This window comes from Meleagris gallopavo, chromosome 6 (genome assembly GCF_000146605.3).
Source record: "Meleagris gallopavo isolate NT-WF06-2002-E0010 breed Aviagen turkey brand Nicholas breeding stock chromosome 6, Turkey_5.1, whole genome shotgun sequence".
Taxonomy (NCBI): Eukaryota; Metazoa; Chordata; class Aves; order Galliformes; family Phasianidae; genus Meleagris; species Meleagris gallopavo.
The window spans coordinates 34,070,966-34,086,861 of record NC_015016.2 but is presented as its reverse complement, the minus strand read 5'-3'; the positions used below and the strand labels follow the sequence as shown (position 1 = coordinate 34,086,861).

General features: G+C 40.2%; 1 protein-coding gene across 1 annotated transcript in view; it reads left to right on the top strand.

The window, feature by feature from the left end:
* The first annotated feature begins 288 nt into the window (after window positions 1-288).
* SCRN1 (secernin 1) overlaps window positions 289-15,896 on the top strand; it is a 32,669-nt gene continuing 17,061 nt past the window's right edge. Inside the window, exons 1-2 of the mRNA XM_003207159.4 lie at window positions 289-309; window positions 7,375-7,534. Of these exons, the coding sequence (XP_003207207.1) occupies window positions 7,376-7,534 (159 nt within the window). The 5' untranslated portion in view covers window positions 289-309; window position 7,375. The remainder of the gene's footprint in view (window positions 310-7,374; window positions 7,535-15,896) is intronic.

Here is a 15,896-nt window from a genome sequence, read left to right as displayed (position 1 = left end):
CCGCGCACCTGCCGCGGGGCTGCGGAACATGGCTGCCTCGGCCACCCCTCGCCATCCCCTCGGTGCCACCCCGCCGTCCCTCGCCCTCCGATGGACGGCAGGGCTCTCCGGTGCCCGCTTTCCTCGGGCTGCCCTCTCTGCTGGCTGCTTCCCTTCTGCTTTAGAAGCGAGCAGTGCTTGCCGTTTCCCCTCTTCTTCTTCCACCTCCCCCAACCTCCCTCCCACCCCCGTTATCTGAAGGTGCCTTTTCGCGTAGTCACCTTGGAATGTGGCCGCCCCGGTGCCGTTTCCAGGCGCTGCTGCTCTCAGGTGGGTGCGCGATGCTTTTGCTTGCACGAACGGCTCCGTGCGGAGTCTGTGAAGCTGAGCTCTTGATTTATGCTGGTCTATGATCGACCCGCCTAAAATGAAGTCTTTTTCTCCGGTACTGATAATTAGGGAAGAGAAAAAGATCTTATTACAGCAGCATCCCAAGCAGAGGGGAGCTCTACTGGGCCCTGAGCCTGTGAGTGTGCAAGTGTATAAATCCATCAGTGTGAAAAATTTCCTTGGTGCTGTGGGTGAAGCCGTCCATACCTGTAAAATTTGAAACTTTAAATGCAGCGATCTTGGATTGTATTGCAGTAGAGTGGAATTCTGAGATGTAAGCTGATTGTGTGTGTTAGATTTACTCAGCAGTTCAGGAGGTAATAACTACGTGAACCTGTAAGAAGTTGCATCCATTATAGGCCATTACCATTTATAGTGTTGGTCTAAAAGCTGCTATGGATTTATGGACTTAAAGCACATCTAGGTATGCATGACATGCACCCCAAACCCTCCAAGCAAACAAACAGAAACTTCAGAACAAACCTTCTCATATGTATTTAGGAACCTTGTTCCTGTGAACACGGAACTTTAGCCTTGATTCATCTCAAATCAGAGAAAATTAAACCATCCATAGTGGTATAAATTTTCCCAAGCAGTTTAGGTCCCAGAGTTTGTGTGGACAGTCTGAAAACAGATGTAATATTGAAGAAAAAGTAGTGGATGGAAAGAAATCCTTTATTAATATGAATAGGGTTTATCCTACCCAGAACAGCATTTCTGGTGCTTGGAGTTTGAGATCTTTTTTGAAAGATATTTGTAACCTTTGTTTTCCTGCTATGGCAGGGCATGGTTTAAATTGCTTTTGCTTACTCTTGCTGAGTGTATTTTTGGTAGAGGTACCAATTTGTTCCATCCACCCTCTCTTCAAAAGTCAACCACACAGATTGCACGTGGGAAGGTGTGCTAGTTAGTGCTAGGAGCTTTCAGTGAGAATTACCTTGTTCATTATGGACTTAAAGATTTGTGGAACTGGATGCTATCCTGGTTGTGTATTAGCTTTTTCTTCATGTAAAGTCAGTAAATTGAGAAACAGAATGGAACTGAGGTCCATGACTGTCACTCTAAGGTACCCAAGTGGCTGGCTTCGCCACAAGGTATTTTGTTACATGGTAACTTTTGCAAACTCTGTTGCTAGCATTGCAACGCTTACTCTGGTTTTGAGTTATATTTTAATCAAAAGTGAGATTTCCGACAAGGCACTTGGATGCTTTTTATTTTACCCCTTGTTAACACCACAGTGTTGCTAATTTGAAAGGACTGCCAGTCAGTGCACATCAGCCAGTTCTGTGTGGAGGTGGGCATCCCTTCCTGTGCCAGATCAGGACTTCACTGTACAGCACAACTGGATTGTATAAAGATGGAGAACTACCCTGATAAAAACTGTGCAGCAGTAACACCATCTCACAATGAACTTTTGTGCTGTACAAAGATACTTTGGATGCCAGTGAGTCCTGACTACAGTCCCTGCCCAAGTGGCAGAAGCCGAGAACTTGTGCAAGAAAACAAATCCTTCCCTACCAAAAGCAGAGGCACAAATATGACCCTAGATCTCAAGCTGAAATAGCAGCTACAGAAGGAATATAGTTCTGTGTCTGCTTGGAGACTTAATTAAGTGCACTGACATCCACTCGGTGAAGAGTTGGTGGTATAAATAATGAATTTTCCCTGCGTGCACAGCCTGTAATTGAAGTGAGATTGAAATCTGTTGTCTTCTGGATGGCTGACCCTAATTTGTTTTTAAATAGAACTAGTTTTCATCAATGTAATATGAACTACTTGAGGCAAAAAATAAGATCCCATTTGCTTTTGAAAGATGTCTGCTATGACAGGATAGTTGAGGGCTTATTAGACAATGAAAATAGAACTGGTTGATCAGAGGACTGCAGACTTTCTGAATGGCTGAAATCTTACCTTACGTTAAGACTGTAAATGCTGAAGAGTTATGCTGGTATCTAATTTGCTACACAGATATAAAAAATCTAGCAGCAGTCTTCAGAATCATCCCAAATTTTCCCCACATACAGCAAGAGAAATATTTTCAGTTCCTTTCAGTCCTATTATGCATTTGTTCAGTAAAATGACCGAAGGGGGTGTGCTGTGTGGGAAAGCTTTGAAATGTAGCTAGTTTTTATGCCTGCATAGGGAACTGCTACATCTTATAAGTAATAAAAGTGAAGCTACCTGGAGAAAATGGCCATCCCAAACCTATAGCTAGAAATTTTGAGGTTTTACTCATATTCTCCAAAATGCAGTAATTCCTTCTGATGTACTTAGTGTACAAGGAGAGCGACTGACTTGAGAGAGACAGAAGTTGAGCTTGGTTTGTGAAATTTCAGCTGCTGCTAACTCTTCTTAGATACCTGCTCAGACATTTGGAGAGACAGACCATCAAAACTGAGTTACAGTTCTGTAGGATGTGGCACCTTTGAATGGTAAATTTGTGCCACTGTTCTTGAATGGTAAGGAAAGAGTCAAACAGACTAATAATGAAACATCCAAACCGTAGGAACACACATCTGGCACAGTTTTGTGCTTTATGTTCAGGGACAGCCTCTGCTTTTCTAATTTTTTTAATGAATGCAACCTTCCTCTTTTCTGCGAAGCCAGTCTTTAAAACTGTCCAAATTGTCAATTTAAAAAAATAGCCTTTCACTGTCTCCTAAGATGGGAACAATATTATTATTGTGCCTTTCAGATTACTGTCTTTGTTCTGTGCCTGAAGCTGAATGAATTTTGCTTTTCATTTCTGTTTTTGGAAATGTTGCTTTTCTGCAGGATGCAGAGATCACATGTCTCTGTGCATAAGATGCTAGACTTGATTTGTAATGGAAAGACAAGCTTGTCTCAGGCACAGGAAGCGTTTTATTTTGAAGGTTAAAGTATTGGTTCAAAACCAATGGCTAAACTATAGTTTTCACAATTGAGACTGACTTTCTTCCTGCCTCCCCATTAAGAACACGGGAGAGGTAAGAGAGTATGTATGGCCCATTTGATATAGACTTTCCTTTCCAATGAGAGAACATTAATTCAAATTTGAGGAATGTTGTTCAGGTGCTGCCTCTGAGTTCTTAATTGCAGACATTTGCTGCAGATTAGGCAACTTGTCCTTTCTGGTAGCAATGAAAACAGACTTACTGGAATCTTTAAACATTACTGAATAGTTCAGAAGTATTAGCACAGCTGGGATTCTGTTTTGTAAGAGCACAAAATACAGTGAGGAAAAATCATGCTTTTATACACAGAAACAAGCTGCGTGTCTTTGTAAAAGGCTTAATGTGCTCTCTGGAGTTTAGAGGCAGCTCAAATACCTTTTGCACTATAAATATTAAAGAAAACTTTCACATAACCAGAAAGCATTCAGAACTTATCAGCAAAAGTTTAGCAGCCTCTGTATTTCTGGTATCCAAAGCACCCAGACCAACTTTAATTCCAAGAAACTGTAGAAGTGAGAGTGGGGAAAAATAGTCTATATGATTACTGAAACTGCTGTGAAGGTCTGAGATGAAACCCTAGTGCAAACCCTCTCAGCCTTGTGTTTGTGGGTACAGGCTTGAAAAGATGTGGACCGTTTCTGGAGATAACAATAAATAATCAAGGACAATCACCTGCGTGCTTGAAAAACAGGGCATTAAGGGGAGTTTAGACTTCACTCTGTACAGCATAATAGTTATATCAACAAAACTCTTGGAGACGAGCAGAAAATGTTCTAAGAGTGTCTGTTGTAGTGTCTATGATTGTTTGAAGAGCATCTTGTGCTGCCAGGGTGGTAAAGGTAAAGAGATGGGAGCATCTCTCCTGTGAGGAGAGACAGAGCTGGAACTGCTCAGCCTGAAGAACAGGAGCTGAGGGGGATCTCATCAATGCATACAAATACGTGCAGGGAGGGTGCGAAGAACTCGGAGCCTTGCTATTTTCAGTGGTGCCCAGTGCCAGTACAAGGCTCAGCGGGCACAAAGTGGAAATGGAATACAGAAGGCAGCATCTGGGCATCGGGAAACACTTCTGTACTGCGTGGGTGACAGAGCACTGGCACAAACTGCCCAGAGGCTGTGAGGTGTCCTCCTAGGAGATCTCCAAAAGCCATCTGGACGTGGCCTGGGCACCCTGCTCTCGGTGTCCCTGCTGGAGCTCAGGTTGGACAGATGGACACAGAGGTGTGTGCCAACCTCAACCGTTCTGTGAAATGCGTGAAAATGAGAACGAGGACAACCAGAAGATGAACTAAGAAAAAAGGGAAAGAGCAGGAAAGTAAAAGTCTCCTGCTTAGGTACGTAGCTGCTAACAAATTGCTTCAGTTGTGCGATGAAGGAAGATTAGTGGTGTTCTGGACAAATTTGGGCTGTGGGTGTATTTGAGAAACTGCTGTCCTTGTTGTATTTAAAATTAACCTGGTGAGGTTCTAGGAAAAACTGCTATCTAGCAAAGTGAGCAGATTTAAGTTGTAGCTGACACCTAACTGGCTTCCCTCCTTAGAAACAGAATTTAAGATCCCGGTGGGGACTTCAGGATAATTGTGTGTTCAGTACAAGGCTGTAACGTTTAGCTTGTGGTGTGTGTAACGTTACTTGCAGCCCTGTGTGAAGTGTAATGTGTTATGGAGTGTTACAAAGTAGCTTACTCCTGTGTTCGTACTTAGTGTTACCAAGTTGGCAATTTGTTTTTTGTTTCAGTAACTGTTGGTAAATTTAAAGAAACAAATCTGACAGATAAAAGTGACCCCATTTTATGCCAAGGATGACTTCAGGATTCTACACAGCATTAGATACCTACAGATTTTTAATTATTTTCCTGAACTACTCAGTCTGCAGGTACATAGAAATCTGCCTTGAATACCTTAAATATTCCTTTGCTTCTTTTTAAGCATACTTGGCCATATATTTGGTGTGTAGATAGAAGAACATCCAGCAGCATAGAGTTAGTGGCTTTCAGTTGCCTCAATGCACTTCAGATAGACCCATTGTGTTTAGAATAGAAAAAAAATAATATCTTTTGCTTACTGATATCTACTGTAAGCCTGCAAGTTATTCAAGATTTTGACTGGTCTGGCAAAACATCAGAATCAAATTTAGAGCTCTGAGCAATGACTTATCTAAATGTAGATGTGAACTCAGTGTTTGTTGGAAAGCAGCTAAATTGACATCACCAGCAAAAGAATGTAGCAAAAGAAATGTATGTTCCTGGAATTCCATGGTTTGCACTGAGCAAAATACTAAATTGCTTCATTAGAGAAGCAGTTTGGGCAAATCACCAACAAGTTGTATTTTAGTTTAATTGTAATGCTCAGATGGCTCACAATGAGAGAGAATGGCAATTAAAGTGGAGCTTTGTTTCCATGTCTGTCTGCAAGACACCTATGTGCAATTCAAGATGTATGCTGTGCGAGTAAGTCCACCAGTAGGTATCCTCCACCAGGTACATTTTTACAGCTGAACTCATTCCAGCTTACAGCTGCTCAGCCCTCATCAGTGGTCTAAACTATGCCTATAAAGAGGGGCTTGTGAGTATAATGTAGTGTGTTTTCATCTTAGCTGACTTGTTATTCTCGTGTAAAACCTTATCTAAATTAAAACGTTACGTGAGTTCCCTACAGTTTGTCAGCCCTGATCGTGTTGACAGAGGATACCTTTAGCACAGTGTCTCTTGGTGATTTATTTTTTTTTAAGTTGAGCATATGTATGACCTGCTCATGGTTTATAGATGAACTCAGGTGTTTTCTTCATAGCCCACTGAATGGCAGTTGTTTATAGCCTTTACATAAAAGGCATTATTTCTTTGGTTTAACATTGGAAGCCTGTTATTCTGTCTCAAAAATGTGTTCTCGAGTGGTACTATTTAAAAGAAAATGTCAAATTTGGATAGTGTACAAAAACAGCTTTGCGCATCTCCCTCCCCATGCACATAATGCTCTTTCAAAGAAATCAGTGGCCATTTTGTGGAAAGTTTTGATTGTGTATGTTGTGTCTAATGTATTGAAACGTGCGTATGATTTACCTGTTCAGGATATCTTGGAAGGAGAAGAGGAATATATCCATTCATTTTTGCAGGAGGGAACTTCTGATAAATTCTGATGCAGTGATCTGTGAAACGATCTCAGGAATTGATGCTGAGTGCTATTTTAACAAGCACTGCACCTTTTTGTTCTGGTGTGTGTCAGAAGGTTCAGTGAAGGGACTAAAAAACTCCGTTATAGCAATGTACACAAGATGAACTACAGGAATGTTGTAGTCCTGAAACCATTTACACTTTTTATGAACAACTGGCATTAAGAACACCTACAGTGTTTGTGCTACCATACAAGCGTTTTAAAGAACATTCACATTAGCCTGCATAAACAACTAAACTGCAATCAATTAACTTTAGGTAAGAGCAACAATGCAGACAAACCGCAAAGGAAATAAAGTGCCATTAGTGCTTCTGTCTCTCTGATCTGAGTAGATAAATTGACAGACAGTTGTTGTTGTAGCTGTGCTATATCTTTGTTCTGTTTCCAGTTATACCATTGTCCTCCCTCAGGAATCCCTCAAACGTGTTTTCTCTCTCTCTCTCTTTTCTTTTTTTAATTTTAATTTATTATTTTTTAATTTTGAACTGCATGAGAGCAGTGAGAGTAAATTAAAATTCTTCTGTCTCTGCAGTTGTCTGAGTCAGCAGTATACAATCTAGGTCATGTGTTCCCAAACAGCTCTGATGCAGAATGTTTTCTTTCCTTCTATGGAGACTAAGTAGTTTCGCTAAGGTACAGTCATCTTGTCTTCTTTCCTTCTCTTTTGTGCCTTCACGAGGCCTGGGTAAAACATGTCTGAAAATCTCTACAGTTCTTTTTATTAAACCAAGATGAGCCTCCTCTGAGCTGACATCATCTTCCACTATCATTACATAATCAACTGACAATTAGAAGTGATATGTTGTCTCTTAGATGCAACAAATCACAGTAGAATTAATGATTCTCTATTGCATGAAATTACAGATTAGACAAACATCAGTTTTAACTTTTTTCTTCTTTAGGATGGCTGAAGCTCCTCCAAGTTACTGTTTTGTAGCCTTTCCTCCATGTTCCAAAGATGGGCTGGTGGTGTTTGGAAAGAACTCTGCACGGCCTAGGGATGAAGTACAGGAGGTGGTCTACTTTGCTGCTGCAACTCATGATCCAGGAAGTAAAGTTGAGGTAAGGGTGAACCATTACGTTTCAGCAATGAGAAATGAGTATTATCAAAATAAATAAATGATGCTTGTTTTCTTGTCAGATTATGAAATCCTCGTTCTCTTCATTCAAACCTCTCTTGAGTAGGGGAAGATGACATTTCTGAAAGTTCTAGAAGTGAAATTTGGAATGTAATATTTTTGTTGTTACTGTTTAATTGAGGAAATTTCCATGACTTGCACTTTTTCCAGCAGACAGGCTGATTTGTTCACATCTCAGGAAACTGCACTATGTACCCTATATGAGAGGAGGTTAAGAAAGGGGAGAACGAACTGGAAAGGAGGAGATGCAAGTGTGTAGTGAAGGTGAAATGAAGAAACTGAGGTAGCAGAAGGAAAGACAAGGATTAGAAGGGGTGGTCATTTGAGTAGAGGACCTGCATCCATCTCTGTGGCTGTGCAGAAGGCAGAAGACACTAGGTGGGATGCATGAGGAGTGTATCACCAATCCCTGTGGAACATTTATGGATATCAGAGTTGATACTTCCCCAGAAGAGATCCTAACACCAGTGCCAGTTTTATTCTGTCCTCAAAGTGGGACCACTTCCAAATTTTAGAGACGGTGGTGCTGTTTGTCTTTGCAGCAGTTAATGTTCTCCTGATTTGTTTCACTACTCATGTAATGGTTTAATCTTGGATGTAAAGTAATCCCATCCCCCTCCTGAAAAGCACAAACTGCTGCTTACTGCAGTGCTGAGTAAGTCGCACTGCAGTAGACCTGTGCTAGTAACAGAACACAAGTGTGACAATAAGACAGGAAGAAAACTGCAAAGTAGTTTTTTAGACAGCTTCTCATCACCAAACTAAAGATGAAAAAAAGTGCTTATGTGGAGGAAAAAAATTTTAAAGCCTTTGTCTCCTCAAAGGAGAATAAATTTAAGAGCTTAAAGAGTTAGAGTATTTGTTTATTTTGGAGTCTTTTCCCCATATCTTATCCTTCTCCTTAAATCATAGAAACTTTTTTTTTTTAATGGAGATAAAGTTTGTTGCAGTATGGTGCAGATGCAGCGTTAGACAAGAGAGTGAAGTGGACAAATACCTTAATGGTATGTAGTTTTACTTTTCTGAACTTTGGGCTTAAGCCCTAATTAGATGGTTACTTTGGCCTCTGCTAGACTATGTTATTGTATAATTCTACATTACCTTAAGAGTACTGTGATTTACAAAATGTGTGGGCTCCAGCTGCTTGCCTGAATTTTTCCCATTTCCTCTTAGCAGAGAATAAAAACACATTCAGTTGCTCTGGGATTGATGTTAAGTGATTGCTTGCACTGCATCTTCATCACACTCAGCACTAAATACTGTTAATGAGTGGGACTTTTTACTGTTTAAACTAATGTGTGTTAGAGTAAGGTTAAAACAGTTACTGGTTTTAATTATTTTATGAGGTCTAAAGATTCTCTGGTGGCTTTGCAGAGTCCTTTAGCTGCTTTCTTTCAGATAGACCTAAGCATGTGTTTACTTGCCAGTTTGAGATGTTTTTTCCTGCTTTCATAGACAAGTAATATTTATTTTCATGGAAACTACAACAGATAAAGAGCATGATAGCACTGATAGAGCAAATTCTCAGCTACAAAATGCTATTTTTCAACATAGTCACCACCAATAGCTGTGTGTTTCTCCAGCAATGCACAAGAGCCTGCATACAGGCACTTAAACATCTGCATAGCCATCTGGAACGTGACCTGTCTTTCATGCTGCTGTTGCCACTGCTGAAATGCACCACCCATTCACCTCACCGTGCCGACATTCTCTGTCTCCATAAATGTTCAATGTCTCCAACGAATGTCAAAGGGTGCAATTTTTTCTGTATGGAGGAATTCAGTGACATCCCTTTGCTTCACACATGCTTCTGTGTCAGCTGCCATTCTTTCAGGCTGCGCCCTCAGCTGCCATCTGTCACACGGCAACAACATGAAATGGAATATTGGTGGGAAAGTTCAACCTCTACTGCCATACCACCAGCATCCACCTCAGATGGTGGGCTGACATAATGAAATAGGAGGCATTGCTTCGGAGCAGCCCTTGTTATTATATTATATAATATATATATATTATATTATTATATTAAGTTCAGTCAAATGAATGAGTCTAGAAAATATCCATGTTGGAGAGCGATTCTCTTTAGATTTTGCTGTTTTTGTAAACTAGTCACTCCAAAGATCTTCCAAAAAGCCTTATAGTAATTAATTTAGTAGGAATTGTGACTGACTGAGTGGATTAATGAAAGTTCTACGATCAAAGTTTCAGGCTGCTAGGATTGATTCTAGGTTTTGCTGTTGTACAAACTTAAGGACTCTGATTAATAAGAAGATTGCAATTTCAAGCATGCTAGCTCTTCATGACATCTGAAGAGGAATATGATCTTCAGCTTTTGCTAATTAGCCAAAATGTATGTGGTGTTCTCCTAATGCAGAAACGTGTCTAATGCTCTGCTCATCTCAGGATAAATGCATACTTACTTATACACAGAACTTGTGCAAAACTCATTAATTTCCTGTGTACTGTTAATTGGATCCTCATAAGTTAAGAAAAGCTTTGGAAGGCTTGAATTCAGTTACTTCATATTTTTAAACTAGCAGCTATGTTTGACTCTATCTACCTTTCAAGCAAATTTATTCAGCTGTCAGAGATAATAAACTAATATGGGGAGTATAGAGGAATTTGAAAGCTTCTAGATGTATCCTTTGACATCACTATTACCTTTTTCTTTAAAATGTTCACTTACTGGGGTTTTGCTTTCGATTGCTATAGGTTTTCTTTCTCTTTTGTCCTATAAAATTAATTGACCAGGTATGAGAATGTTAAATGCATGTTTTACAAAATGAAAAGTGTGATTAACCTGTTTTATGCTACTGTTTCTCATAAGCCAATAATCCTTTGTGCCTCTGACTAATATTTCTCTCTCATCATACGTTTTTTTTCTCCTAAATGAATAGTTGTACCTCTTTATTGGCTTCTTATGCTAGATACACATCCTTCAGTGTCACTGGGCAAGGATGATGGACTTGCTTTTTGTTCTGTTCTACTCCTTACATGTAGTGTACTCCAATGTCTAACCCATTTTGAATACTTTTCCATGACTCTGTCATTCTTTTTTTACGACCTTTTATGAGGTCAAGACTCTCAAGAACTGTGTCCTGTTTGTTCTGTGCTGCTCATTTTTCCAACTGTGATAACGTACAATATAACAAAAAAAAAAAAGGGATAGCAGTTCATCTAGATTGTTGCTGTAAAGAAATCTAGCAGGCTTTGTTACATAGCAATCAGCCAGTGTGTGACAGCACCTTAAACAAGGGAGGATGGATGCTCAGGGAATACTGCATGTCATTTTAAGTTAGATGTCTGTGGCACAACCAACCAGACGGTAACCCTGCAGCTAACTCATCAGCATAATTCCTTCCCTCTATGTCAGCAGGTTCCCAAGACCCCGAACAAAGGGGCTTTTCATTATGGTCTATTCTGTGCCCGTGTGTGACAACCTTTCCAAACTTTGTTCACATTTTGCATTGTTATTTTGCAGTGGCAAATGCTGATCATTGCTCGTTGTAGTGAGCAGTATAGCAAACTTGTGTGCGCAGGTTAAAATCTTGCTTCCTTAAACATAAATAAGGCCCTTTTTGGAATCCCTGTACTAAAAGTAAGTATTTTATCTTTTCCCAGTTTTGGATTGTCTTGTGCATTAGTAAGAATTTGTGTTGTATGAGTTTTGAGATGTAAAACTGTTTTATTTTTAGGGAAGATTTTACTGACTAGACTTCTCTTGTTCTCCTGTAACCTGTCACTTTGCTGTGATTTTCTTTCTCCTGAAGAATTCCTGGCCTGATAACTTTTTTTGTTGCTTAGTTTTCTAGGTCTTTTTTTTTTTCTTTTAGCTCAGCCTCCCTTCCTTATAATCTACCCTTTTACCCACGATTAAATGGGTTGCTTGCCTTGCTAGAACACAGAGCAATACAAACTCCTCTGTCTTCATAGCACGCAATATCTTATGAGAGGAATGGAGTGAAGAAATTACAAAGAATGGTCCACAATAAAGTCTATCGCATGGAATATGCATGGTTTTCTAGTAAATTGGTATTAAACAGTCTTCTGGGCTTAAAGCCAGCCCTCTGTGGGGTAGGAGGAATTCCATGTTCTCTAAAAGTTTTTGGCACAGTTATGCCTTAGAGATGTGGTGTTGTTTTTTTGGTGTGGGGTTTTTTGGTTTCGGCTGGAGGGAGTAGTGAGATGCTCCTCTGAGTTGTCGGAGAAGTATAATTTTTTTTTTTACTGTGCATCACTTTGAACACTGCAGACAAAAACTCAGCTGAGGTTAACTATGGCATCTGGTTTGATGTTAGAAGGTGGATATAAAATTTGGAAAGTAGACTCTGATTATGTTCAAGTTGGCTTTGCATTACATGGATATACACTGCTCTGGTTTTTGTAACATAATCATCAGACGTCCTGCCAGTGCTGTAGTTCTGTTCTGATATACTTTGATTCCCTCTTATGCTGTCTGACGGGGAGGTTATCTGGGATATCTGTATTATATCTGGGAGTAAGATGTTCAGACTGTTGTAATATAAACCAAGCAGCAGCTGAATCTACTGAGAACTTGCTTTCCAGGTCAGACTGGCAGTGCAACACTTGCAGCTGTGTCACTGCAGCTGTGAACTTAAACCTGGGCGTCCCAGTGTGATACCTTCAGGGGTAAGTGCTGGCCATCAGGAAATCTTCAAGAAACATAGCAATGTCTGTGCCCATGATAAAACTTTTAATTTACTCTATGGAGATGCAAAAGATTGTAGTCTAAAGGGTTACAGTTCAGACACAGTTTAGGAAGCTGTCTTTTCTTGCTTTTTAGCTGAAAGTCAGCGACTGTATAAGCAGTCCATCATGGCATGCAATCAGACAGCTTAGCTCAACCCACCCTGTTTAAGTTAACCTTTAGACTTCAGAGGGGAAGCGCTATGCAGGCAGACAGCAGCTGATGAAAGAGAAAGTGGTTACTGCCTTCAGCAGGGTCTATTGCTTGGCTAATCTAAGCTTTTTCTCATTTCTACTCCATTACGAGCCACTGGCCTTTAAACTAATGTGTTTGACTTTGCTTTGTAAGATCATGCATGAGCCAGCAGTAATTCAGAGTTAGAAGTCAATCTCTTGGATGTTTCTGCTTTTTCAAAGCCTGTGTTTTGACTGTAGGGGAGTGCTGCTACTTTGCTTCCATTTGCCACCAAAGCAAAACTAGTTAGCTTGAGCTATGCATTTGTGTTTGAGAGGCAGAAAAAAACTTATATCCTCTTTTGGCTCAGCCTTTACTTGTGGCCAAAAATATGAGAGTGTTTCAAAGTGGCCAAACATAGAAATTAATTTTAGGGCATCTGTGAATTCTAAGAATCTCTCTCTTATGGTTTTTTGTGACTTTGTTGAAATCTTTCTTATCAGTTTTCAAAAATGAAGCTAATGAACTTCATCCTGCCTTCAGTTTTACGTTTGATTAGAATGCATGAGAGTGCTAGATTTGTAACTTACAAAACAAGAGATGAATTCTTTATTGCTAAATCACTTCTGACATGTAATGGCACCCAAGGCTGAGAGCACACTGCAGATGTGCTGCACTCAGTGGTTTGTTTAACAACTTGTACATTTCATTTTGTTGAGTTCAATTCATAGTGTGGCATAATGCTGGAGGCTCTCTGGTGGCTTGGTAGAATAGGTCAGAGTGCATGTAGTTCTGCTCTTTGATAGAAGAACTGTTCATCTTTTTCTAGCTCTCTTGAACAACCATATACTATCTTCCCAGTCCTCACCTTCACCATGCATGGGAATGCCCAGGATGCCCATGTCATGGTGGAATCACCTCCTGCAGCTGTATTGCAGTACAGTAGAAGCTGCACAAACAAGTTTCTTTTCATAATGAAAGGAGAAGTCTCTTGTGGTTATGACTTCCATATTTGCTTTTGGAATGCCTCCAACATACCTGTATGCTGTAGCAAGGATGGGAGGTACATCTGTGCTTTGTGCTAAGTTTAGAATTGCCTTGTTAAGACTTCTTTTTTTTTTTTAATACTGTGAAATAAAGGAAACATTCTTAGTTTTCAGCCTGCTCAACTCTTCTTAAAGATGTTGGCTGCATCTCTTGCACATGAAGTTCCAATTGTTTACTTTGAGTTCTGCCATTGGAAATTCACTGTCACAGGATATGGTGCAGTTATACTGCCTTCAGGACTGGAGTTCTAGCAAATCAGCAGAGCCTGAAAACTGACTCACCAGCAGCCAGTGCCATCAGTGTGTCACTAGTCTTGTGGTTATTAGCATTCATGCTGTAAGAAAATCATTAGTGTTTGGAAATCCTGAGGCTGGTTGCTTCAGGAATTTAAGGACAGGATTGGTTGCAGGCAGACTCACAGCAGTACCTTCTGTCTGTTGGATTTGTCATTGTCCAGTTTGGCACAGCTCTCATTATGACAGGCTGCTATGCCACTGTGCTGGAGGGATTTGCCAGATCAGAAGGGCTCAGGGTTGGGGATAAGGGAGGTTGTGACTAATGCTTGTTCTTGAAATCTTGTCTTCACCTGAGCTCCAAGTTCTGGAGACCTAGTAGCTGCTGAGTTTTTCTGTGGATACTGTTGTCCTCTCTTAGTATTTTCTTCCATGTGTCAGCTGTTATGAACACATTTTCTGATTAGTGTGGAATAAAATGGTTTGTTGTACTGCAAATCCAGCAACTAGTTTTAACTGACCTACCTTTATGATTGATGCATCTTGGATTGAGGTGGATAACCTGGTTCCTCTGCTTCTTGCACCTTGTTTCTACTGTGAAGATAATAATTTATCCAGGAGATAGTTTTCTGATATTTTAAGGGGTAATTTGAGTTACAAATGGTGAAAATATTTCATCTTAAAATGAACAACCTATTGTTGTATCTGGATCTAGATGCTCTTGGCCTTCTTGACCATCTATGCACACTCCTGGTTCATGTTTTGGCCAAATATTTGACCAATATCCCCAGGTCTGTTTCCTCTACACAGTTTTCCAGCTACTCTGCCCCAGCCTGTAGTGCTGCCTTAGATCTTCTAAGACAATTTATATAAATAAGATGTGAATGTTGTGTATGTGTGTTGATTTTTTTTTAAGCTGAAAATGACACAGAAATATGGCCTGCGTTTGCTTGGGGGGGGATAAAGGGGGTGGAGGAGGTGGAGAATCAATGTAGAAAGTGTTGGATGTATTTTGTTTGCTGTTTCACATGCTTTCCTCTGCACTTAGCCTACTGCCTTCCTTACAGACTGAAATATTTCTAAATGAAGGAGGTGCCTGGAGAGGCCCCTGATTACACAGTTACAAAGCACAGGCACTTTCTTTTTTTTTTCAGGATTCTTTGTATCCTTCCAACAGAAGCACACAACTTCCTCTTTCTCCTTTACTGATGCTACTGCCGATAATAAAATCTTCTTAATGAATTGCAGCTTTGGAAATGCTTGGTTTTGGGATGAAGCCCAAATTAGTAACTGTTTGGTGACAGGGATATGCGGTAGATGACGGTTTGCGAAGAAAAAGTTGCAGCGTTTTTCTCAGTGTTTCACTTTTCAGAATGTTCATCTTTTTTTTTCTCCTAGAAAATTAAAGCTCCAACGTGTGCAAGGTTGTTTAAGAGGCTATTCAGTCAGGGGATGCTCACAAGGATGGACTTACAGAGTACTGACATCTTCTCTGTACTGCCTCAGGTTTTTGCTTTCTCCTCCAGAGTTGAGATGGTTGATACACTGTATGACTCTGCAGGATGGCTTCAACTTGCTGATGGACCACCTATGAGATTTAGGGAGCCAGAAATCGCCCTGTGGAGTGGTTGAGGTCTCTCTTTCTGCAGACTGCCTGAAGTTTGCTCCTGTCATGTCTTTGTGTGTTACATAGGAAGGTGCTTGACCCAGCCCCTTTTCATATTGAGGCAACTCTGTGTTCTCCTTTGCATATACCCAGAAGATACAGCTGCTCTCTATTCATTCTCACAAATATACAAAGTGCTTTTCCAAATAATGGTGACTGGTAGCTCTGGACAAAATAAAAATTAAAAAAATAATAATAATAATTGCACAGCATGCCAAAAATATATATATTTGTTGGATGGTTCTTAGTTCCAGGCTAATGCCAGATGTTGTTGTGCTCCAATAGATCAATTCTGTATCTACTAAATGATAGTCTATTACTATGCAAGCAAGATATACGCCAGCTTGGTCAAATATTAGGGATTTTTCCCTGTCAGAATCATATCGCCTAAGCCAAATATCAAAATTAAACACATGGCTAGAAGGAAAAGGAGAGTATGTCCCTAATCTGTTCTTAA